The sequence below is a fragment of the Notolabrus celidotus genome, chromosome 24 (genome assembly GCF_009762535.1).
Source record: "Notolabrus celidotus isolate fNotCel1 chromosome 24, fNotCel1.pri, whole genome shotgun sequence".
Classification (NCBI taxonomy): Eukaryota; Metazoa; Chordata; class Actinopteri; order Labriformes; family Labridae; genus Notolabrus; species Notolabrus celidotus.
Window position 1 is genome coordinate 5,779,883 of NC_048295.1, and position 26,449 is coordinate 5,806,331.

General features: G+C 44.4%; 1 protein-coding gene across 2 annotated transcripts in view; it reads left to right on the forward strand.

Annotated features, from left to right (window-relative positions):
• Positions 1 to 26,449, forward strand: part of nlgn4xa (neuroligin 4 X-linked a) — a 104,308-nt gene that overhangs the window by 73,790 nt on the left and 4,069 nt on the right. For both annotated transcript variants that reach the window (XR_004630145.1, XM_034677615.1), the window contains 2 exons: positions 17,717 to 17,902; positions 20,228 to 21,017. Coding sequence is in view for 1 of the 2 variants with exons in the window: in XM_034677615.1 (XP_034533506.1) it covers positions 17,717 to 17,902; positions 20,228 to 21,017 (976 nt within the window). In the remaining variant the exon portion in view is untranslated. The remainder of the gene's footprint in view (positions 1 to 17,716; positions 17,903 to 20,227; positions 21,018 to 26,449) is intronic.

The window sequence follows — 26,449 nt, forward strand, 5'->3', positions numbered from 1 at the left end:
ATCTAATATGTTATCACAGGTATTGATCGTTTATTATATAGAATTTCTCCACTCAGCCTCCTCATAAACCTGTCAGAGCTTGAACACTACACGGCTGCAATTTGATTTGGGTGCTCCAGAGCTGCTCAGGCGGTGTTAAAACAGCTCCACATAGCCAATAAAATGCCAGCTAATGCTTGGTTGAACAGAATGTCTGCTGGCGCTCTGTGTCCCCTTGTTTTAGTGGTGGAGGTCAGTTTTTCTCATCTTCCCCCTGATTGATTTTCTGAAGTTGGAGCGAACATCAGAACAAGAGGAGCATTTTTACGGTGGAGTTTGACTGTGGATACCGGCTGGAAAAACACCAGCTGTGCCAAGGTGTCTCCTGAAGATGCAGCTGATGTAGTTATTTTCACTCTCTGATCTCTGCTCTGCAGACTTTATCTTCTCTAACAGAGAGGCAAACCTTCCCTCCATCTCTCCTCCTGCCTCTCTGCCTGCTCGGAGAGCTGCTTGTTCTCCTTTTTATGGTCACCTCCATCAGTCAGCCTGACGGCTCAGCTGCAGCCTGACCAAGAATGGTAAGGTCACAATATGGAGGCACTCAGCTATGGAAGATCACTGCTGCAAGAAAAATACATTAAAACCTATGGTATGCAAGCAATGTAAGGGGAAGAGATAGACAACTGAGAAGTGATGATTACTTTTTAACCAAGCTCATGCATTAATGCAATATTTGTTATTCTTGAACTTTCATATATTGCTACCTTATTTAACTCAGGCGTTATTCAGCATTGTAAATATCTCTTCCTTTATGATAATGTTTTGATGTTCTGCATGAAGTCATCCAGTGCTTCTAAAAAGTCTACAATATGCAGTGTCTGTGCAACTTTGAAGCTCCCTGTATTATGGATGGGCAATGATTTTTAGATATTCCAATATTCGTTCACTTTGTAAATACTGGAGTTACTTTGAATATTTTCTCATTTTAAAACCGCATAAGCAAACAGAAGAAGAATGCCCGCTGCATTAAATAGCCAAAGAAGAAGAAAACATTTGTATACATGTATTTCCAGAGACTCAGCATGTCTGTTAAATGTAAACACACGCCACGCCGTGTCATAGAAACACAGACATATAGATGGACGCTGCAGCTCTCTCTTTTAGACAACAGTAAAAGTGTTAAAGTTTACATCTCATACACATATTTTTTGGGTAACAAATTTCACTCAGAGAAGATTTTAAAATATCTAATCTGATTTCATTTCTCTTCTTCCTCTGTTTTTTCCCATTTCTTGCCAACATTGTGTCTCAAAGAGGTTTTGGACGACTGAACACGCTCACTTTATGCATTTTTCATGAAGCGCTCTGTGTACGATGTTCTCTTAAAAACAGCCCGCTTTATGTGTCTCCATCAGCAACATGATAAAACTATCACTCTGAGAGAGTTGGCAAGAGTTATGTAATGTAATTGCACCAAAACAATACAACTGCAATGGATTTGTGTGTGTTTTTGTGTGTGTGTGTGTTTGTAATATTCTAACAAAGGAGCAGCTTCATCACAAAGGGATTAAAATCTGAGTTTTGGAGTTTTTTTGTGGAGATAAAACCTCAATATTTACAAACTGATTAGGTTCCCTTCTCTGAAAGATTACCTGCAGAATCTTTCTGTGCAGTTACATCACCTGAAAACTGTTTCATGCTGCAAACAGAGAAGGTAGAGAATTGAGCTTTTAGACTACATTGTCTTTGATTCATTATTCATGCACATCTCGGTGAGAAGCTCCGGGTAAATGAAGCGTCTTCTCAGTCCTGTTTTGTTTTGTTAGCCGAGGCTGCTTCACGTGTGTGTGTGTGCGGCTTTGTGGAGGTTGACCTGTTAGACCCCTGATGGATTTGATAGCCCGGCTCTTGGAGGACAGATGGTATGTGGTGAGGTGACAGTAGTGTGTGTGTGTGTCTGAGAGAGGGCATCTGATGAACAAGGGGATTTAATGCCTTGTGACCCAGATCCAGCCTGAGCGGTGATGTGTATCCGGTTGGTCAGGGCTGTGGTGTGTGTGTGTGTGTGTGTGTGTGTGTGAGTGTGTGGTAACGTGGTACAGTATAAATACACACTCTGTAACATCTGTTTTTATTACACAAGCCTTCAAACGTTCCTGGTTTTAAGCACAGAAGCTTAGATATCAGAATTTGGAATTTGCTGAGCAACCAATAGGAGGAGTGATTCAACTAATGGGGTCCCGACTCACACATTGGGAACCCCTGAAATAACTAAACTAGTCAGAAACATGAACACTGTGATGATAAGAACTAACAATGACAGAAACTCCACTTTTGGAGGCTGCCTCGAGTGGACGCTCAGGCGACTGCAGTTTCAAAGCTCTATAGATTTAAGCAGCCAAAGCCTGTGAGGCCGGTAAAAAACAGCAGAGACTTCAGGGGCCAGATGACAGTGAGTCTTGGAGTAACTCCCCCTCCATCACTGTCACCCCTCTGTCCCCCACCTGGACGAGCTGTCACTCAGACGGAGAATCCCCCTCTCCCCCGTCCAGCCCTCCATTACTTCCCTGCAACCCTCCTCGCCACAGTCAGTGGATTTGCCCGCACACAGACTTGATACCTGTGACAGCTCTGTCACACATCATACACCCCGGTAATATGTGGGAGAGGGGTCTGAGGAGGGGCCCAGCACAGCCGGGGTCAGAGCGGGAAGCTTGTTAAGCCTTCACTGCCAGGTCCGCCGCGCTGCTTGCCGCCTCAAATTTCCACCCATTTCCTTTTTCTCTGTCTCGCAATTCCCCCGAATGACAGGTGTGAAGATGACAGGGAGCGCACAACTCACTGTGCAGAGTTCTGCTGTGCAAGGAATATATACTGATCCTGAGAAATTAAAGAATCAGTGTAAAAAAAATACTGTTAACAGTCAAAGCCTGCAGTCAAAGCTGAGCCTGAAAAGTGAAAACGCATCTAAACGAAGAGGAGGGTCGACCTGCTGAGGGTTTTATTTAATGCATTCATTAATAAAGGAGGAAGACGTGCAAGGAATGAACGGGGATCAATGATACTGAGGAGGTAAGATATGACAGACAGAGGAGGAAGGAAGGAAAACATGAAGTGTAAGGAAAGGAATGGCAGAAGAAGGACATAGGAAACAAAAACAGGAGTAGGTGAATCAAAAGGAAGGAGAGGGGGAAGACAAGAAAGGTTGCATTTAAGATTTGATGCATGTCAAGAAAGGAAACAATGAAGGACATAGGACGCTGCTCTTTTACGTTGAAAGGAGTCCGCTGAGGTGGTTCGGGCATTTGATGAGGATGCTTCCTAGATGCCTCCCTTTAGAGGTGTTAGGGGAAGTCCAACTGGGGGAAGGCCCCGAAGAAGACCCAGAACTCGTTTGAGGGTCTGGGATTGCCTCCTGATTCCCCAGGAGGAGTTTGAAAGTGTTGCTGGAGAGAGGGATGTCTGGGTTGATGGATGGATGGATGGATGGATGGATGGATGGATGGATGAAGGACATAGTTATTATTTATATTGGGATGTTTCTGTTTCTGAGGATGGAGGAGGGAAGGAGGTAAAAATCAAAAGGATAGAAAGAGAAGGAAAACTAGAGGATGGCGAGGAGGATATAATAATATGCATGAAGCTGCAAACATGAAGGAAGGAATGACAGAAGGATGTATAGATAAAGAAAAGTTGAAGATGAAGTGATGTGATGTGAAAGTCTGCAGGGGGTAAAATGACACTCCATCTGTATTTGCTCGTCTGATATATTTCTGTAAACAGGTTTGTATTTCCATCACAGAGGCTCGTGCCCACAGTAATAATCAAATCTGCAGAAATCTCCTCCCCCGTCCTTGCTCTGCTTCTCCTGAAGGACGACTTTTATCCACCGTGTGACTAAGTGGCTCCGTCACCCTCCTTAAGAAAGGCTGATCCCCGGCGGCCATGTTGCTCAGAAACATCTCCGTGTTTTCATTTTCGGGTTTCTCGCTCCTCTCCGCGTGCCCCCCATTCCGTACCTCGGCCCCGCGGATCGGACACGGCTCGGTGGGTTTCAGGAGCAATTTGGGAAAGTGAGGGTGGACTGACAGGAACACTGCACTCAGTCGCACGAGAGGAGGGGGGAGAGCGACGAGGGATGGAGGAGAACAACCCTGCAGGCTTGCTTTAAGTTTTTCAAGAGTCCCCCGGTGCTTAATTGCTACTTTTGCCTATTACGGCGTTGTCTCTTGCAATATGCACAATGATGCAGATGTTGCCTCACAATGCATGTCTCTGTGCACGTCCTCCCACGGTCCAATGACATGCTATACCCCAATATTTCTGCTCATTGTGATGTCACATCTACTGCTTCACATCCCTAAAATCTGCACAACCTGAAGTTTAGCTTTCTGATGCAGTTTTTATTTCGTTAGATCGTGTAAAAATCCCACATACGTTGGCCCCTTCACTGGCTGTTCAGCAGAAACTTGAAAGTTGGCACATCAGGCCTGAGTGTGTGTATGTGTGTGTGTGTGTGTGTGTTTGAGACAGCATGATGGGTCTCTAATGATGTGGTAGCCGAAGCCGCAGCCCTGCCCCGGGCCGCCGTCATGCAGCAAAGTTAAGGAGAAAAAGAGCAGGAAGAGGAAGTCGCCCTGACTCGCACTGACACATGGTCTGAGTTTGAAGACTCGGCTGACATTTATGAAGTGACAAAGAGTCAGAGAGCCGCACGCCTCGGGATCTCAGCCTCACACTCTGCAGCGGAAAGTGACAAAATGAGTTTTCAGTTTGTTTCCAAGGTGATCGGAGGGAGCTCGTGATGTTTCTGACACTGAGCTGTTCGACATCGTGTTCCTGCTCAGTGCTGCAGTAAAAGTCCAGTATGTGAGATTGCATTGACTCAACAGAGCCTGTGCATCCTCAGAAGGCCTCCTGTGCTCATGCAGGGTTAACTATCTAACACCATGTGTCTTAGTATGAGGATGCGAGGAGGCTCTCAGCAGTGACAGATTGCCAGAGTTGCCGCAGACAAAACTGAGCATGCTCCCCTGAGGCCGCTCATGCTCATCCTGTGCGTCCCTGAGCGGGTCGGTGGTAATTAGATTAATTACAAATTTATTTTGGTGTATGCACGGCTAAATATAACCTGCACTGTCCACCTGTGTCAGAATGCATTTAGTGCGTGCTGATTCAAACCTCCTGAGACCCTGCAGCTGCATGTGGGGACGTTTCAGATCACTCTGGGTTTAGCTGCACCTAATTTTAGACCACCTCTCTTGTTCAGGGCTTCACCTTTTGTTGCATGTCAAGGTAGAAAGAGTGAGTCTCGGATGAGTGTGGAATAAAAGAAGACAGCAGGGTCTCTGAAGAGTTAATCCACAGCTGATCCAGAGCACTACAGCAGCACTTAATAATCAATGTTTGCTTTTATTTTTCATTCTCAGAGATACATTCAAGTCTTTGCAGAAGCAGAGTCATTGCTGGATGTAATAGTAGAGAGCTCCTGTGGAGGGTACCTTTAAATCAGATATGTGGACACTTTTATCAGTGGCATATTGAGGCTGTTTGAGGGGCAGGGGCGAAAAACCAAAAGAAGGGCACCTCCTTTGAAACACCTGGTACTCCAAGGGTGAATTTAAATGTATTAACGGATTACATTACATAATTAACATAACATAATGAACTGCATGGGCATCCAGAGGGCACTTTTTTGCTTTTTTAACATTTTAGGGTCATCTAGAGGGCACTTTTTCACCGTTTTTATATGGGTGGGGCATCCAGAGGGCACTTTATTGTGTTATACTATTTTCAGGGGCATACAGAGGTAGCTTTTTCTAGGTTTTATACATTTTTGGGGCAACCAGAAGGCACTTTTTCATTCATTTTCCTCTGAAAGGGCACCAGAGAAGGCAATCTCGTTTCACCACTGAGTTTTATAATTCGTGTCCTGAAATAATCTCATTGTCTCCATGTGAAGACGTCATTTTATCCTCGAGAACTATGTCTCGGCCAAAGATTTACTCACCACGTCTTATCTCTCACAACAAGCCTGCAGAATTCAGAGATGCATATCAAACAGACGCTTGCTTTCCGAATTGTGAATGAGAATAAACTCAAAAGGTGGCTCGCTGCAAATACTCGCCCCTCCAGGCCTCCTAAGTTGGTTGATTTCTTCCATTTTCTTCCTCTTTCTCTGCTCTCAGTCTTGATTTGTCCTTCCTTCAGTCCAAATCAGAAGTAGCATGAGATGAGATTGAGAGTGAACAGGCCTTGAAAAGTCCTGCATAGGAGGTTCTGATGGAGGTGAGTCAGCAGTCTGATAAAGCAGATGAACACTCTGTCAGCCCTGCTCTTGTTGTTTGACTTAAAGTGCTGTCATTACATGCACGTCCAAAGCTAATGAGACATTTGAAGTTGTGTACAGTCACATGCTTTGTTTACTCGCGTGCTGTAACGGCATCTTTCCCCCCCTCGTTCAGACTGCCTGCAGTGTGCACGGCTGCTTGTGCCCGTGAATTGTTTGTGCAGATCTGCAAGCTGTGCAAATGTCTCCCTGCGGATGTCAAATAGATTCTAATTAGCTCTGCAGAATTTAATGAACAGACGCCGGTGGATCACTGGGGTAGCGCCCCGGCTGAATGGATGTGTAACCAATCGCACTTTTCCACAGTTGAGAGGGGTTTGCTGCAGCAGCATCTCTCTGGCACAGTCCCATTCCTGTTTTTCTCTCCATGTATGTCGATGGCTTTCAGTCAGCGGATTCATCCCAGGGAGCTTTGAGCTGAAGGCGACTCGGCGCTGGCAGGAAGCTTGTTTAACTCATTTGAGTTTTTTCCTTTCAGTGCATGTGTAAATGTTTGGTTTCTGTTTTCTCTTCCTTGCACTTGATTTTTCACTTGATTCAGCTCGTCCTCAGCTCTTGAATTAATCAGAAGTCACAGTGCAGTGGACACAGAGACTCTCTCACCACCTGCTCAACCTTTTCACAGAGTGGAAGCAGCTAGAGATGCATCAAATTACCACCAACATGTTCCTGAATGAGGGTTCAGACCTCTTCGGAAACATGCCGGATTCAGACAGATTTTCAAAAGGGTCATGTCATGTTTCAACACTCACATTTTGGGACAACGCTTGGATGATATTTCACTGATTTCAAACTTCAAGATTCATCTCTGTAGGTCCGGAAATCCAAATCTAGGATGAGTTTTGTTTAGCTAAACAGATGCAAAGGGAAGGAAACATTTATTCCCTCTTAAAGCTCAATGCACAGCAACTCAATGAAACACATCAGTGCAAAAACAGTAAAGATAACCACTGTTTGCTCAGCTCTAAAAGTCCCCAACTTATCATGCAGGTTGGTTAATTTGCAGCTCTAGAATTGGATGAGATTTTAATGTTTTTGGCCTCTCTTGAATTAAGTCGGTATCAGGGTTGGGTTCTTTCACTCTGCTGGATATTTTCCAATTTACCTGTGTTTCTTTGATTCTCAATCTTTCATGTTGCATTTCTTTTGTAGTAGGAAAAAGCTTTTACTTCACAGGACGGGTGTGCAGGAGAGGAGGGAGAGCCTGATGAAGATGTAGGACCCAAACATAGCTAATAAATGCAGTTTTGCAGGTTAGACACCTGCAAGAGTTTTGCATGGATCATTATGACAAATACAAGATAGTCAGAGTGATGTTGCACCTTTTATGTGATCTCAGAGACCCACTTGGGGGAGGGATCACGCTTTAGAAGAAGGTGAATGTGGGTTTATTAGAGGATGGGGCATGACGTCAATCCTGCAGCTCCTCCTCCAGATATGTAAGGGCCCTTCCTTGCATGTTTTGGCTTAATTTCTTTCACAAAGGGAGGCTTGTCGTGCATTTCTATGTACACTCACTGCTTTATTAGCTTCATGCTTTCAAAATGCAGCTCGGATCAGCAGGAAACACCTCTACAGTGTGTTGTTTGGAACATGATAAACTCTCCCTCCTCCTGCAGCAGAATCATGGTGATGCACTTAAGCTGTCAGTATTCTGCTCACACTTCAGCTGTCACTGTTGCTGTACTGTCACTTCCTATTTACAGCTGCTGATGCTCATATAGCAGCTCATATGTCTCCCCCTCGGGCCCTGTATGCAAGTCCTTCTCCGACCCCTCTGATACCAAACATGTAATCTGGGTTTTAAACAGCTGTACTCGATGTAAAGACCCGAGTGAACCAACACTCCTCTGTTCGTTCTTTGATTTCTGAGGAGCGGACATCAGAGAAAACAAGAAGACTCAGACTGTGTTGTTCAGGAGAGGAGTCACATCTCATCAAGATCTTCCTCCAAAATACAAGAAAATAAACAAGACGACAGATTTCCATTGTTTACCCGCTTCAAACAGAAGCCCCAAATAATGAAGCTGTGAAAACATCTGTGTGCGACTGCTTCTATCTGAAGTGAGGAGGAGGCTCACCAGGACGGAGGAGCTTGCCTTCAAAGCTTCCTCCTGCTTTCATTCTGTTAATTAAGCTCCTAAATCTGCTCTGGTGTGACCTTTAGGAGTGTTTTCATTCAGTGAGTCAACACGGAAACCTGCGAGAAATCTGCACACTGATGTGTTTGTGACGATAAGACATCATCAACACTTTCCTGTGGATGTCACGATCTTGAATGCCAACATGTCTCTGGTATATGAATCACAAGAAGACACAACGATCTGTCATGACTACGAGAAGTGACAAGAACCAAACTCTGACGGTTAGAAGACTCGGTCAGAGCGACTCTGCAGCTCCTGCAGGGGTCAGAGGTCAGAGGAAGAGAGACCAGAGACCTGCAGACGGGATCATTGATGGTCAGTTCAAGCAACTAACTCTAATCCATCATCTGTGGGATGATTTGGACCACCAAGTCTGATCCACGGCGGCTCCACTTCACGACTTCAGGACTTGCTGACAACTCACATACCACAGCACACCTTCAGAGGACGTCTAGAGGAGACCAGGCCCTCTCCCTGCAGGGTTGACACAACATTAGGGAAGGGGGACATCAGAAGAACGCAGGTCGAACGCTTTTCCAACCTGCTTTAGTTTTCAAACCAAGAAGCTACGTCTGCTTCTCATTCACAGCCTCAGATACAATTCCAGATCTTGCGTTGCATCTTGCAAAAAACACAACAACAATTCAGTAAAAGCTCCTGTGTTGTTTTTGATATGTGACCTTCTTCTTTGTCACTTTTCTTGCACTTTCTTTCCTTCTGTGCAGAGGAATGTGATTTTCCCCCTCCATCGTTCCTCCTCAAGTCTCTTTGCTGTAATCCAGCCGCTCTCTGTGCAGCCATCAGGAGCTTCCCCACGCTGCGTTCACAGTAACACAACATTGAAAGTAGTAGTCCTGTAAAAACTGTAATTATCTGCTGTTAAAAGTCGCTACATGAAGAAACTGCACGTGTTGCTGAACATGACTGATGACATTAGCGGAGGCAGCACAGTGAGCTCGGTTTAATGAGTTTCTGGGATTTAGTGGAGGTAAGGAGAACCTGCTGTAGTGTCTGTGTTAATGATGATAGCAGAGACATGACACATCCTCAGAAATACCCTTAAATCTATCCGTGGAGACAGGGCAAAGCCTAGCCAACCGCGGCTAATCTGCAGATTAAGGTTGAAAAAGACAAGTTGCAGAGGAACGTCCACATTTGTCTTTTTCAGTCATTATAATAATGTCACTCTCAGTGTGACACATCGCTGTGCTGTCACGCTGCAGGATGTGACCCTCAGATGCCTCAGCGTGGGCTGACGCGCTCTGACAGCCGTGGTGTGTTTGTTTTTTGCGCCGTAGCGTCAGTCAGGAGAGGTTATGTTTAACACCAGGCGTTTCCTGTTTGGGCTTTAGAGCTTCAGCCTAATTACAGCGCTCAGCCAGGAGAGAACGCCCCCGACTGCATGGGACTGTCTTCTCTTCACCTTCCCTCGTCCCCGTGACTCCGCTCCCAGCCGCTCCGACTCGGTGACAGACAGGAGGTTTGAACGAGGCCGCAGCTGAGCTCAGCTGACCTTGCTGAGCTTATCCCGAACTGTTGCCTTCCCATCATTCCCTCTGATAATTAACATTTCATCTGGGACCCGCGGGAGAGATTATCTTGTGGACAGAGAGCACAATTAAGAACTATTACTGTCATGTTGTCAGCGTGCCCGGCCTCTCTGCATAGGAGAGGATGATAAAAGACCTCTGCTTGTTTTCTCTCTGCAGCATTAGAGCTCTAGAAAACGCAGAAATGTGCAGATTATTATCTGTTTTCACTTTATTTCATCTTTTAAACTATGAGACATTTGCAAAGCAAGCTTTCAGCTCCTCCAATCACAGCTAATTTGTCTCAAACCTTTACAAGTGTGCGCTCTTCTGGCCAGATGAAGATCTCAACTCTGATATTTGGTTCTGCAGGAACAGAAAAATGTGACCCGATCTCCTGGGATCATTCCCAGTCCTTTCAGATTCCTTTATTAAATCAGTCACAGATCAGAATATGGAGTTTGTTTTGAGATCAGTCACGGTCTTCACACTGACCTCAAAAATCTCATGCATGTGCAGGAAAGCAAAGTTTTAATGCAACAAGAAGTGTTCAAGATGTGCTGAAGTTAACCTTGGAGCTTTATTTTGGATGCAATAAAACATGCTGTAAGATATGAATGTGAAAACATCAGGAAGCCGTCTCATGGAGTGCTCTCTGCAGGTTTTGTCTTAATAGGTAGTAACATGTTGGTGTCATTGGGATGCATCTGTTTGCTAATGTGAGACACAAGAGAGGCAAGGTTAATGACTGCATGCATGATAGTTAGAGCTGGCTCAGGCTTAGACCAACTCTTAGTTATGCTGCTATAGGCTTAGACTGACACACTGGGATTCTATCTTTCCCTCTCTCTCTCTTAGGGTGTGGTTTATTTGACTGACAGGTGGAAGTTTGCAGGAGGCTTCAGGCCTGCAGCATTTCCAATATAGTGACCGTCATCTTTCAGCTTCATCACACCTCCTCAGACACCAGAGCGCGACTATGTCCACGTTTTATTTTCATGGCTAAAATCATGCTTGAGTTAATAGACTTATAATTTCATTCTCCGCCTGTCTTCATCTTTTTGCATCTGTCTTAGTTTTCCTGAAGCTGCCCATTCATAATCTCAGCTAAATCTGAATCAGTTTACGGCCTGCAGAAACCACAGGAAGTCCAATAAATCCTGCACATGTACAGTTAAATCACAAAAATGATACTTCATAGATCCATGAAAATAAAAACAGAAACATGGACGGACTTTAAAGGAGGGAGCGTCATGGTGCTGTGGAGCATTCGTGCTCTGGATATAATATTCCAAATCGACTGTATAAATATGACAAAGCCTTTCCCTCGTGGGAGTAGAACCACCGTGGGACTTTTAGTGATTTGTAACAGTTGCAGAGGTTGTTTGTAATCTTAATCCGGTGCAAATCTGCTGTGTCTGTAAATTGTAAAAGCATAATGATCCATAGTTTGCCAAACAAAGAGATCATGGAATAATACTGGGTCAGGCTTTTGGTTTTCAGAGTGTACTTTTTGGCAAATTCAGCCAGAATGACTGCGCTGTAGTAGCCTCTAATGGCAGCGTAAGGATCTGGGTATTCTGCAGAGCTGTGGTACCAAAGCAGAGGAATAATGTGAATAAGTATGATTGAATCATAATTTGCTTTCTGTGTGCAGAAGTGGCTCAAGCCCAGACATGTGGGAGTCATTCCTGAACTCAAATAAGGTGAAACATCTTGATTTACTTCTTGCATCTTTGAGTTCAAAACAAGAAATAAATCCTTTTTTAAAGAGTGCTTTAATGGCAATTATCACATGCACTGACTCATATGTTTGTCTGGCCTGTGGATATTCTGTGCTGAAAGCTGGAGTATTTGGCATTCAGCCGAGTCGCCGTCTGTCCACAGAGCTGCACAAACATTTCACTCTGTGTCATTTGTGTCAGTCACTCGTCTGCTGCTGCTACTGCTGCTCCCTTTTACATTAAACTGTGTACCAAAACATGCGGTGGCATTTAGACAGCACTCTGATGGTGTTTTCAGGACCTGGTAAACATTTTGAATCTCGACTCAGATGTTTTTGGCAGATGAAATCAGTTCAGGTGCTCTAAGAAACAACCGTGCTGCTGTTTGGCTCTGCAAACACACTCCTGCTGTCAGCCAAAAATCTCTTGTTGTCTCCTAAATGCCAACTTTTCATCTTTTTGTTCAAACTGACCACATGGAGTCTGGACTTTGTGCTGCAGGCTGTCTGCAGCTTTGCAGTAATGGAGGTTAATCCTGCAGTGTTTTATTTTTCTGTTTGTACACATGATTTACTGCCTGTCATTTAGAGTTAGACGTACCACACTGGATTTTACTGCAAGCTTTCCTTTGTTTCATTTCTGTGCTGCATGGAAATATCTACATTACCCACCTGCAGGAAGCCCCATGATGTGCATCGTTGGAGAATATATTCCCAATCAATAAAGACATCAAGAATAGAATAGTTTCAGTCTTTTGGTACAAGCCTGCACTGAGGTATTCCTCCAATTTCTCCAGGTTGACATGATGCAAACTGAAATTACTGCCAGAATTAGGTTTACTTACACCAACTATAACCATATCTTGAACAGCAAAAAGGACAGATGCATGGATGGCGTGCATGCAGAGTGTTAGACGATGACTCCAGGGAAAGAGCTCTGGGTTCAAGAGCTTCATTTGCACATGTAGATTATGTTCCCGGTCAAACAGCCATGCACAATGGTGGACCACTGATCCATGTTCCTGCTGCTGACTCTACTCAGTTTGTCACTTAGTTTTTGGTTTTCAAGCTTGAAGAACACCTTCATCCCAAGCTGCAGTCTATGCTTCATCCTCAGACATGTGGTGTTCTTTACAATGTTATACCGCCAACTACTGGCCTGTCATGCATACTCCAGCTTTTCTAGTCATTTCTGCAGATTTGGGTGCATGCAGATCTTTGCACTGTCCTCGCCTAACCAAGACCTTTATGTGATTCTAGAAGAGCTTTTCTTCACCTTTCTGACAAATATAAATGTCAAGCGAATGAAGACACCAACCGTGAAACAGGAGGGTGAAGAATTTAGATCAGGGTTTGAAAAATAGATCAACATGTTCCCTGCTCTCTTCACCCTCAGGGCTTCCATATCTGAAAAACTTCATCAATATGCAACATTTTTTGTATCATGTTGATAAAGTTTAATGCAATGTGCCATTTTTTAAAATCAGAAATGTAAGTTCCACCTTCAGATTACCTGTCTCTTAAAATTCCTCTGACGCCCGCGTCGGGGAGCGCGGCTGCGGTGGGTGTTGCTTGTTTTTCCCACTTCAAAAGGAGAGTTTGGTTGTAAAATAAGGTTTGAGAACCACTGCCAGAGCGCACCCAACAGCATGTTTTTTCAGAATACAGAAATCCAGCTACCTCTCTGAGTAAACAGAATATTATTCCTTCAGTTCTTTTGGCGTTTCACAAAGCTGACAGTCATTCAGTTTGGCGCTCATTAAACCTCCTGCCTCGGTACCTTCCGGTTGTGGCAGCTTTGTCATGACTGACCTACATTAAGCTGCTCGTCCCTGTCAAGGCAGCGTTAATGCAAATAGTAGAGGAGGGGGGATTAATGCACCCCCCCCCCTGTCAGAGCAGAGAGTGCTGATGATGATGACTGGCTTTGTCTGTGCTCAGTTAGAGATCAGAGTGCTGCTGACAGCATGGCAGAAAGCTCATCAGAGAAGAACACACACACAGACAAACACAAATCTAATTATTGGAGGATTTTCAGCAAAAATATTAAATTGATGTCCCCCAAGATGATTCAAAGCAAGAGTGGTCCCCAATTTCTCTCAATGTTCTTCTGTTTATGTCTTCAGCTAGGGCTCGGAGCGATAATTTGATAAGGATAATTATCATGATATAGTTTTTCTCAATATAAATATAGCAAATGTTCCAAAGCTTGATCAGTAAGGCAACTGGACTGGTAAAAAAAACAAAAACAAGAATTTCTACCAGTCCAGTTGCCTTACAGTTCAAGCTTTGGAATACCATAACCTGGGTGACCGAGAACCTTCACAGACATATCAAATGTTCAATGAAAAATGTACATAAATAAACCTGTAATTATACCCCCCAACAACAGGAAATGGAGGGGGCGCTAATGAGCCTTAAACACTAGTTGCCAATCATGTCGCAGATGATCGATGATGAAATGATGATTTGATTTATCGTGATAACATCATTTTCAATATCGCCCTGCTCTGTCTTCAGCCATCTTTAATCCCAGACCCCTGCAGTCCACTGATTAGCAGTTTGATTTGCCTGAAACCGTTTCATCAGACTCCTTTGAGCACTCATACGACAAGAATAGCTGGACGTTAGTGCAATTTATTTCATATTCCAAAGCACAAACACACTTCCTGCCCGTGAAATCAACAAAACCCACACAATGAAAAGGGTTAGCTCTCCACTTTGCCCCCCGAAAAACTTCTCATTCTCCACCATCCTCCAAAGAAAATTCAAGTGTTATTATTACGTTACATTAACTAGGCACTTATCTGCGCCTGTCAAGTGAAACTGTGAAAATTGACACCATTTGTTTGAATTTGGTCTTAGCAGTCCAGTCAGAAGGATATTTTCTCCATATAATTCACCCCGCAGAGTATTTTTAAGAGTGTACCATTAGAGTGCTTTTCCATTTCAGCATTGACAGCTCTCCTCAGGCTCTAATTTCAGCAGTGACTCAAAGAGATACAGCAGGGTACAATGTCTGGAGCCCACTGGCTTTGCAGGCAGCCTCGCTTAAAGCCATATTTTATTCTTTTTCCTCCTTACATTTAAAATACTGTCAGCCTTTTTAAATCATGAACTTGTCAGCTGCATGAATGGCCTTCAGAGAGCCGGCAGGAGCCCCACTGAGCTCGCCGACCATTTCACACTCTCTCTCCCTTCCTCGCTTTCTCAGGATGTAAACAAGAACCCTCTGTGCTTTATGGCTCTTATTCAGAAAACAGCGGTGTGAATTCGGAGCCTCGCCGCTGCGTGACTCAGGGCTGTTTTCAGAGTGTTTAGATAATGATTGACCATCATGAGCAGAGAAAAAGTGAGACTATAAATCCATCTCATCCTCTGCAAACCTGCATTGAACGCCAAACTTAGTCAACCTGAGCTCTTAAGCTGGTTTTATGCAGAAAAAATGACCAATTTAGGAGCACTTCTGATGGCCCTGAAGGCTTATCTTCTGCTGAGGCTTAAAGGTCAAAGTAGACGTTCACAGAGAGACAGGTTTCTGAGACATGCTGCCTCATCTGGACTAACGCTACTTTGAGATGGACGCAGAAAGAGCCAAACCCCTGCCACTTGTTCTGGTCTTGACTAAGGGTGCACACGTTTTGGTGTGCCTAAACATACCTGCTTCTAATCCTGTATCATATCAAATGAAATAGTATGCATGCTTTATCACTTGTGGTTATATTTGCAGTCCATGTTTTGCAGTTTTAGCACACCTTTCTGACAGGTGATCCTCTTTGCAGCTGAAGTTAGCATCACAGACTGGATTGACAAACTCATCCAGACATCCAGATTCAGGAAGACATTATTAGAACTCCTCCAAGAAGTAAAGACTGATGATTAACTAGCTTGTACAATTGAAGCTAATTAACTTCAGATCCTGCAGTCCTTCCTGCACAGGTTAATCTTTCCTGTCTCTGTATCTCGTCGGTAGGTCCTCCTGTGTTTTCAGATCCCTGTATTTGGAGGCAGCAGGCCTCGTTATGTAGAAAGTCTATTTTGGGGCCATCGTGCTTTGAAATGAAGCTTTGACTAATCTCCACATGTCCCGGGGAGCGCCTGCTGGGCATGCTTCTCTCCTCGACTCCTTCACGGTGACAGGGGAGAGAGAAACTGGGGGTAACAGGGGAAAAAGAGACACACCGAGGGGTGAGGAGGAGATGGGGAGAGAGTGGCGACAGTGCCTGTGGTCATCCTACAGGGTGTGTGAGGCTGCCAGAGGCCGTGTAATCCTCCCCCATCCCTGATCTGCTCCCCTCTCCATCATCCCCTCCACCTCACCATGACAAACAGGATCTGCTCTCTATCAAAAAGCCACAGGCTACCTCTCCTCTTTTTCCTCCTTTCTTACCCAGCGGCCCTCATCCCTTTTGTCATTTACTCTGCCCCGGTTTGGTCCGCTCATGGGGACGGGGTGCGGCTGCCAGCCTTGGCCTGGCCTCCGAGCTCACAGGCCTGGCACGGAGGAGCCACCAGTTCCCCCAGCGGCAGCATTTAGAAAGCCACTTAATGGGTTTAGGGGCATTTGCTAATTTGTCAACAAGTTTTCGGATGTGTATGTGGAGCTGGGTGCCAGGCCGGTTGGTCTGGCACTTGACCTGAAGGGATCTGCATTGGCCAAGCGTTTCTGGAGCCTTGGGTGAAATCAAATTGTGAAGCTTTTCATTCTGGACTATTTGTGTGCTGGCACCGCGGGCTGCAGAACCCAGTGCTGCATGGCTGACGTGCAAACTGAATGTTATTATTATCCTGGTTCTAAATGAGCAGTCTGACCGTTTTATAATGCAGGAATGAGAGTCACGGGTCATGTAATAGATGATATCAGTTCGGTGCGTGTTGCTTAGTATCCAGTTGAGCTGCACCGTGTTAATGTTTGCTCTCACAGCCGAATTCATTGTGAGTTAGGATGCACAGCAATTACACTTAGAATCAGCTCCAGATGAACGTTTCTGCAGATATGACACACTGATAGGATTTCTCTACCATCAGAAAGGCAAACCATGCATTAGAATATAAAACACTCCCCTGTATTACTGGAGAAGGGAATGACTTGCAGAGTGAAGAAAAGCTGCAGAGCATATTTCTCGTCTTATAATCTGAGCAAGACTTCAGTGGTTATGCCTCCTGAGTCAGCAGCCGGGTTGATTAGAATAAGAGAAGATCTGCTCTGTGAACTGTCGAGAGAGGCAGACTTTAGGTAGACAGGTTTGGGATGTTCTGCTAAAAGGTTTAGCACCCCGCTGAAAGCTCCACTGTTGACCCGAGAAACTCTCTCCTTTTGTTTTCTGTGATGAAATATTTATTGACTTGTAACTCCGCTCGACTCTCTTTCTTCTTAACTGGAATTTATAAGAGTTGCTTTGTTATTGTGTCAGCCTGCTTTGTGCTGAAAGAGGATTTGGGGTTTTGCAATCTTTAAAACAGCCTGAATCAAAAAAGTTTCAGCTCTTGTTTTATGATTAGGAACTTGAGAAGAGAGTTCAGCCTGAGAGCTGAAGTCAGATGAAGTCAATTTGAACAGATCTGGAAGACAGGACCCAAACTGATCACGCCTGATCCTGATCTTGAAGACATACATGACTATGTGTTTGCTTTTCATGCAGGCTGTAACAACATGTCTCCTCTCTGCAGCTCTCTCTTGTCACACCTCAGTCCAAACACTTTGTGAATGCTGCACAATTGAAGCTATTTTTACAAAATCTGAAGACCAGCCAGGTAGATAAAATTGAGAGCCATGTTCCTTTCTTCAATTCATCCATTTAGCTTATTTATAAAATGAAGAGGGGAATCAGGGAAGAATTATGCAGCGGAGACTGACTCCCTCCTTCACCTCATGGATTAAAAGTCTTCTATTTTGAGCTCTCAGCCGAGATAAAATCAAACTCAAACAGCCGTCTGATTTAACATTCATATCTCCTTTTTTTCCGCTTGTTTGTTTTCATCCATCCAGGGTTTCTAAGCACAGGAGACCAGGCAGCCAAAGGAAACTACGGCCTGCTGGATCAGATTCAGGCTCTCAGGTGGATCAAAGAAAACATCCAGGCCTTCAAAGGAGACCCGAAGAGAGTGACCATCTTTGGATCTGGAGCGGGAGCATCGTGCGTCAGCCTGCTCACCCTCTCGCATTACTCTGAAGGTATGTGGACTGGCTCCCTGGCATGCACAGGAACACGCTCACACGCACAGGTCCTCCTGATGAAACATGCTGTGCTTTAAAGTCACTCCACTATGAGTTAAGAAAGAGGGGGTCGGGGTTATTTTAAGAGAAAGCAGAGGCTGGATGCTGCAGGTGGGGAGGTTGTGGAGGCTCCCCTAGAAGTTGGAGGCCCTGGAGGTTACCCCCTGCTTGGTGTAATCGTTTTAAAGCAACCCAACCAAAATATGTTGTAGCCGTGAATCATTTAGACCCTGAAATATGTTTCCCTCAACCACCGTCAGTAATGTGACGTTTAGCCGCCACCGACCGTCCTGCAGACCCCCTCTTGTTTATGTTGTTTCCTCAAAATATTACTCTCTGAGAGCTCTCTGTTTTGACATGCAGTCCTCAGGAGCAGAACACGCAGACTTCCCGAATTTGTCTGAAACACCCAGAGGACACACGGACCCAAAGCACCGACAGAAAACAAAGCAAAATGCATCAGTTATTCAAATGTTGTCGTAGGTTTTCCTCAGATTACTCATGGCTTTGTTTGAGATCACCACATGCAGAGATAATACAAACTGCGTCCATTCAGCTGTGTGCTCTGCCTCAGTCTGAAAGCATTAGAGGAGCAGGGATGAATGGGGAACAGGGTCTGGATTATCATACTGTATTAACATCTTTTTTACATGTTTTATTTATGGACATTTAACGTGAAGAGCCAAAAGGTCTTTTCCCCTCTGAAAATAGTTTTGTGCGACTCAAATGCATTCATCAGACGGGGGAAATTGCCTGACCCATCTGTCAGAGAAGGAGGATTTGCAGGATTGGATCTGTAAAAGTGCAGCAGCAGTTCTCAGGCTATTTTCCTCTCTATGTGGGACAAATAAGAGCTTTGAGAAAAATGCACCTTCCCAGAAAATCAGCCCTTTTATCTCTCCGCTGCTAGAAGTCCATCGGGTTTACCTTAAAGGCAATCGGAGTGAGGGAGACTTTGTCTTTGCGGTTCTGGACCTGTGCATCAGTTATTAGCTGTGTTTCATTTTTCTGCATCGGGTGGAAACGGCTCACTTTACATTTAGATAAAGGTTCTCGTGTTTCCAAGAGCTGCGAGAACAAACACCTGACTCTCTGCCAGACACTCCTTAGAGATGTATAATACATCAGTAAGAAAGCTAGAAATGCACTCTCTCATGTTAATTGGAGCTCGTTCCCCGTGAGGCTGCCATAAAAACACAAGTACCACCAGCTTATGCGTCTGCAAACATGCCAAGGTCATAAATACTCCCAGTCAGGCCGCCTGTGCAGCACGGAGTGACTCGAGGTCTCACTGATACTCCACATCCGACAAACAGCAGCAGAGAAAGCTCCAGCTCTGCTCACCAGGCCTTGTGGGAAATGTCTGCTGTGTGCTCAAAACATACTTTTCAAGTCGGCCTGGTTGAGTCACCACCGCTGCCGCCGCTGCTGCTGCTGTGTGTTTGCATGAGTATAAATAGCACTCTGAAAAACACATATCTCCAGCGTTCCTGGTGTATTGTGTGGCCTACTTGCTGATTGGCAGTCTGTGAAGCGCTGCTGCCATTGTTCCAGGATGTGCAAACCGCCGGAGGTGTTGTTTGTATATAAATAGGAAATAACTTTAATGTTTTGTTTTTCCCATTAGGGACAGAGGATGCAACGTCAATAATCTGAATCATCCTTTATTTCCCTTCAATAAATAAAACAAAGGAGCGAGCACGGAGGGGAGCTCTGATATTTTTAAACCTGGGCCTCTTTTAGAGACGTAAAACTGACGACTAATGGGTGCCAAAAGTTTGGGAATCGCCTAGAAGTTTGCTTCAGCCTGGAGCAATGAAACAGGCTGCAACAATCAAATAAACTTCCCTCTTCCCGCCACATTTCATGGGAATAAAGCGTCTTCTTAGCATGCATGCAGAGCAGTTGCTGGGGTTCTGCAGCCATGATGGTGTTACTGTGTGACTTTGCAGGATAAGGTCTGATGCAGCACAATATTCATGTTGAATCACAAAAAAGCATCTTTCTTAGACCTCTGACAACAAAAGAATGCTCTTAAAATGTCTCCAACATTTTGATTTCAGCTGATATCTTCAGTTTTGTTGTTGTGGTCTGTGTCTTGCAGAGATTATTGGATCCCTGTGCCAAAATCCATTTGCCATTAGACCAAAGATTACGACCCAACAAGTTGTTCTCAGTTATTCACATTTCTTCTTCTGCGTTTGACTCAAAGCGTGAACTCTCTCCTGCCAGCTGTGTGTCCATGTGTGTGTATCTTTCACTAATACAAACCTCCGCTCTCAGATCTGTTCCAGAAAGCCATCATCCAGAGCGGCACAGCCCTCTCCAGCTGGGCGGTCAACTACCAGCCTGCCAAGTACACGCGAGCTCTGGCTGAGAAGGTGGGCTGCAACATGCTGGACACCATCGACCTGGTGGAGTGTCTGCAGAACAAGAACTACAAGGAGCTGATCGAGCAGTACATCACGCCTGCAAAGTACCACATCGCTTTCGGGCCTGTGATCGACGGCGACGTCATCCCTGATGATCCTCAGATCCTCATGGAGCAGGGGGAGTTCCTGAACTACGACATCATGCTGGGGGTGAATCAGGGCGAGGGGTTTAAGTTTGTGGACGGGATCGTGGACAGCGAAGACGGAGTGTCAGCCAATGACTTTGACTTTGCAGTGTCAGACTTTGTGGATCATCTCTACGGCTACCCAGAGGGCAAGGACACTCTGCGTGAGACCATCAAATTCATGTACACGGACTGGGCGGACAAGGAGAATCCAGAGACCCGGCGCAAGACCTTGGTGGCTCTATTCACAGACCACCAGTGGGTGGCTCCTGCGGTGGCCACGGCAGACCTGCACGCCCAGTACGGGTCTCCCACTTACTTCTACGCTTTCTACCACCACTGTCAGAGCGACATGAAGCCCAGCTGGGCTGACTCGGCACATGGGGACGAAGTGCCGTATGTGTTTGGAATCCCCATGATCGGACCGACGGACCTCTTCAACTGTAACTTCTCCAAGAACGACGTGATGCTGAGTGCCGTCGTCATGACCTACTGGACTAACTTTGCCAAAACAGGGTGAGTGCAGATTACTGTGTTCTGAATGAAAGCAAACTGATGCATGAGCAGATTTTCTGATTCTGCAAGAAGTCTAACACCACTCAAAGTAGCTGCAACTTTATGAGGAACTAAGAGGTTCCTTCAGCTTTTAGTTGGATGCTTGACCCGTTAAAATCTGGCAAAGTAGACCCCTGACACATGATGTTGTTGGTATTTGAACACATTCTAGTCCTTTGCAGGAGTTGGTACTCAAAGTCTACAACCACATTGATGAAATGATATCTAGACTGCTTTTAGTTCCCTCTGGATGTTGCTTCTACGACAAAACAAGCAAACTAATATCCAAGAGGTTCAATATTCAGCCTTCCAAACCTCAGCCTAAAGTTTTTGCAACATTTAACCCCGAAGCTTGGACTTTGTGGAGGAATGATGTATCTGCAGCTGAATTCTGTCCTTGGTTTTCGCTGTGGAAGAACATCGAGCTCCTCCAGGGACTTTGAGAGCGTGCATTTGTTGCAAAAGTAGTTTCGTCTTGAAGGTAGCAGTGTGTGTGTGTGTGTGTGTGTGTGTGTGTGTGTGTGTGTGTGTGTTGTACCGTGATGCCGTGACACTCCCAAACAGGGACCTAAACACTGCAGAGGGTTCACGTGTTAGCCTGCTCCTCTCCTCTAGTTTAATTTACCTTCAAAGCTTGCAGAGATCGAGTGTGCACACCTCAAAGACCGGCTTTAGTGAGTGTATGAAACGTTGTATTTTGATGAGTGTGTAAATGATAAACTCATGATCCAAAGAGATCAAGCGTAGGTTAATAAAACAAGTCAAATCCCCCTCCTGATGCTGTGGCGCTGTTGGATGTGAGAGGATTTGCTCCCTGTTTATATTGGGATCACGTTTCTGTTCCACGCACCTTGAGATTAGGTATCAGGGTTTTTTGCAGCCTAGTCATACTGAAAATTCACTTTAAGGTGAATAAATAAGTCTTGATCAGCTTCACAGGCTGTGGCGTTCGCTCCCCGGCTCTCTGCTTGGCTCTCATCCAGCTGAAGTGTGATCACCGGGGAATGTGTTCTTTTTTTTTGCCTTCCCCTCGCTCCTTTTTTTTCCCAGCCAGCTTCCAATAAAGCCTCTGACTGAAAGCAAATTCATCACTGTGAGTGTGGCCATTTCTCAACAAGTCTCTCGCACTCCTTGCAGAGTCTCCCGCTGTGAATCAGTGCAGATTGATGTTTGGAAACTTTCTGATGCTAGAAGAAAGATTTGGCAGTTTGGATGTAAACACAATGAGGTTGAGTGAGGCTGTGATTGTGTGAGGGCTGAGCATTACTCTGTCTCTCAGCGTGTGGTGGTTTGAAGAAGCAGGCTGATTTCAAACACTGATATGATGGCACTGAAAAGAGTTCTTGTATTCCAAAGCTGGGCCCGAGTTTCCTTTGAATTGAGGTTTAAATGACTCCAAAGGTTCTCAAGGTAGATTGATTTTTACCAAGGATAAAGGCTTAAATACTGATCTTGGTTGAGTTTAAAGGGATAGTTCATATTATTATAAAAAAAGTCCCATTGAAAATAATCCATAGCAGTTTTATTTTATGATATATTTAGTCTAATTTTACTGCTTTGCTTTTGCAGCCTTTTTTGCTCCGACTATATTCACAAATTCAAAATACAGATATTATTCTTAATTGTTGGTTAGAAAAAATAAGCAGCTTTTAGTCCTCTGCGTCAGCTTTGTGCTCCCTTGAAGGCCAGGCGTCCATTCATAACCCAAACATAATTAGTCAATGGATGATTACACTGAAAGCTGCATGGATGTAAATATCAGTCAAAGGATTAAAAAGCAGATTTCATGTTTATTAAAAATACCTGCTCTCTATACCAGCGTCTTCATTCTCCGACATTTAAAGCTGCTCTGGTGTCGCACTCTGAATACATTACCGCTCATCTTCTACATGAAAGCATCTGTTCCAGTTCTGCGCTCATGCAAATGCGAGTTTCCCAGTTTTCATACACCTGTCAGAGTGAGACGAGTGCAGATTTAGCACCGAAACCTATGTCAACGTTATTATCAACAGATTGCTTTTTGATGGAAACATGTGCAAGCAGAGGAAGTATTTTGCTGCTCAATGAGCGTGGAAGGCCTGAAGCGTTGTCTTCTTCTGTCTTTTTTCTAAAGCAGATTCAGCAGCAGAGGAGCGGCATATTGTTCCAGCATATGTTAGCGCTGTGACGACAGAGACGCCACATGCCAGCAGCACCTTATGTATGGGTCCATATGCAGGCACCAGTTGGAGGGTTGACCTTACATTATGGCTGAGTTCAGACGTTAGATAAAGGCACAGGTGGAGCTGTGATGCACTTAATAGATCCCCATGGGAAGAATGAATCCCCATGAGGAAAACACTATCACTTACTGTGTAAACAAATGTTTGTTTTGTCGTTGAGAGGCATGTCAGTGAGAACTGTGGAACTCTGTGCAGATCTCCATCTGTTCCTACACTCAGCTTTCACCCTCATGATGGAGCTGAGGAATAACTACCAGGTCTGCAGTAAGAGGTTATGTCTGCATATTTGATTCTTATTCTTCTCTTTGATAACGTAGTAACATGAAGTATTCCTTCGCTGAATATTGCATGACATCATTTCAGATTTCTGCAAAAGAAAACGTCAAACTTTATTTTAAAAACGCTGTTTGATTAATAATCATACTTTTCAGATGTTTCAAGCCTCCATGATTCATCAATCCTCACAATCTGGTCTGAGAAAGCCAAAATAAAGTACTAAGATGATGCACAGAGCTGTGTCCTCTGACACTCTTTGTCTTTGGTGTCCGTCTGAATACATTTCCAACTGATTCATTTTTATTAAAGTTTATTCTGTTCCTGAACCACCAGGGTCTTTTACTTGCAGTAAGCCAGACAGCTTAACATGCTGGCTGCATGAATTATGTGCCTGGCAGGCTACTGCTCCTGGAAAGCTCTTTGTGTAGAACCCAAGAGGATGCTGATGGCCTCATGTGAAACTTCAGGTCAGAAGTAAATGATTGCTGAGGCAGAGACTGCGATCTTTTTCTTAATTCAATGCATTAATTGTGTTGCATAAATAGAAGGATTTGGATTTGATTTTGAATAAAGAGAGGTAGTGGCGTACTCAGGCTGTTTGAGGGGCGGGGGTGAAAACAAGAGCATCCAGAGGGCACTTCTTCTACGTTTTATACATTTTATGGGCAGCCAGAGGGCACTTTTTTACATTTTAGTGGCATATCGAAGGCACTTTTTAACGTGTTATGCATTCAAGGGGTATCCAGAGGGCACTTTCTACATTTTATACATTTGTGGGGCATCCAGAGGGTACTTTTTTATGCTTGCTGCATAGATAGGGCATCTATAGGGCATTTTTCTTGCATTTTTCTCTGAAAGGGCACCAGACAAGGCAATTTATTACAGTGGAATCCAAGAGGGCACTTTAGCTTGTTTCTTTCAGACATGATGGCAACAGGGGGCACAATCACCCCCCTGGTCTCATGGTTTTGGTTAAAGTTGGATATATAAGAGAAGTTCATAGTAGCGTGTGTTTCTTGTAGCCAGTATCAGAGCATCCTTCATATTACACTAAAAGATAACAGAAGTTACAGCTGAATTTTACAACATCCATTTCTTCCCTCAGTGTGTCTCAAAAAACCTCTGCATCATCATGCTCCGATCCAATTTGCCATCAGGGTGTCATGTCACCCCCCTGAAAGGATGAGAGTAGAACAAAATGCACCAGGAGTAATGTAATTTAGATGCTATTATGAACGGCAGAGAGACACTGGGATGTGGAGAGGACAGGAAAGGGGACTGACAGCCTGGGAGGTGTCTCAGTTTGCAGGAAAAGTCAAGGGGTTAAGTTTAGTGGCTGAGTTTAACCATGACTTAGTGCATACTTGTTGACCCTTCACCCAGATGAATAAAGGCAGAGTCAGCCTCATGGAGCATTTGGTGCAGTAACTTTTTACTGAGCGTGTGAAAGATGTGGCACAAATGATGTATTCATAGTTTATGCAGAACAAAAAACTTGATGTCATTTTTCAGAGGCCGATTAAAACATCCATCAATCAGGGCAGTTTGCTGTTAAGGTTCAGGATGTGACAGAATAAAGGCAATTTCCAGCTGCCCAGGAACCTTCGGGGAACTCACAGGGACCAGGGACTAACTAGCTTTGCTTGGTGAATAAATGGTTCTGCATTTTAAATGTTTATTGCCATATTTTCACAAATTTGAAGTCGTATTTGGAAAGTAATCAGAAAAGCATTACAGATAGAGTATGTGGGTTTATTTCTAAGAAGTGTTCAGAGATAAAATTCACTTAATAGGAGGTAAATGCACATCAGGCTCGCTGGTCTGTGTCCTCTGAGCAGCCCGTTCATAAATCATCTCACTGTAAAAACAGTTTCAGCCAGCTTTGATTGGATCTGCGATATTTGCATAACTGCTGGAGTAAAAAAGCGAGATCCACTCCAGGTTACGGCTGAGTTTTTATGCAATATTTAATAACTTGTAGTTGAAAAAAAGTCTCATGAAATAAACTAATGTGGTGATATGATTTAAAGCATTTTTACAAGGAGCAAACTTGAGCGCTACAGAGGTCTGTAATTGTTTCATTTTAGTAAATAAGCAGCGAGCCTGCAGCAAACACAACAATACAAAGAACACAAAGAGACAGCCACAGATTGGCTGTCTGGAGGACTGTTGTTCTGTTTGCAGATTTACTCCCTTCTCTCTCCTCGCTTTTGTTCTGCAAAATCAGAGAAACAGCCCCCCTAAAAACTGTGATTACTTTGTTTTAGAACTCTGCGGTCAGCTTTGTCTCCCTCAACACTTCTACTGCTTGCACAAGCTCCTCGTTCAGATCCTTTCAAACCTACAATGCAAACCGAACAGACTCCACAGAGCTCAGACGTGGAGACTCTGCAGGAAGCTATACGCAGCTGAGTACTCAGAGTCGATGTGTTGCTGAACCTGGGATGATTGTTGTGAAAAAGAAGGATGGTTTGGCGCATAACGTGTCCTTGATTTATGGATCTGCGTTTGCTTTATGACACCGATCTCCAGCCTGACAGGAAATCCTCCACAGCTTGAGGCTGCAGGAGACGTTGTTTTGAGCTGAGCAGCTTTAGACTTTAGACTGAAAGTGTTGCATTTACAAAGAGATGCTCTTAGTATGAAAACTGAAAGTAGGAATTCACTTCCTGTTCTTGTTACCTCGATAACCCGGAGATGATGATTTGAGGTGTTTACCAAGAGCTTGAAGACTCATCTGGTCATTATTAGAGCTGCTTTAAAACAGTGTTTTGCATTTGACTTAATATATACACATCAAATAGAGATTTATTATGCTAATTCACAGAATGCAAACTGAGATTTCTTCAGTGTTATCACACTGTAGCATCTTAAACTTTGATAGACACTGTGCAC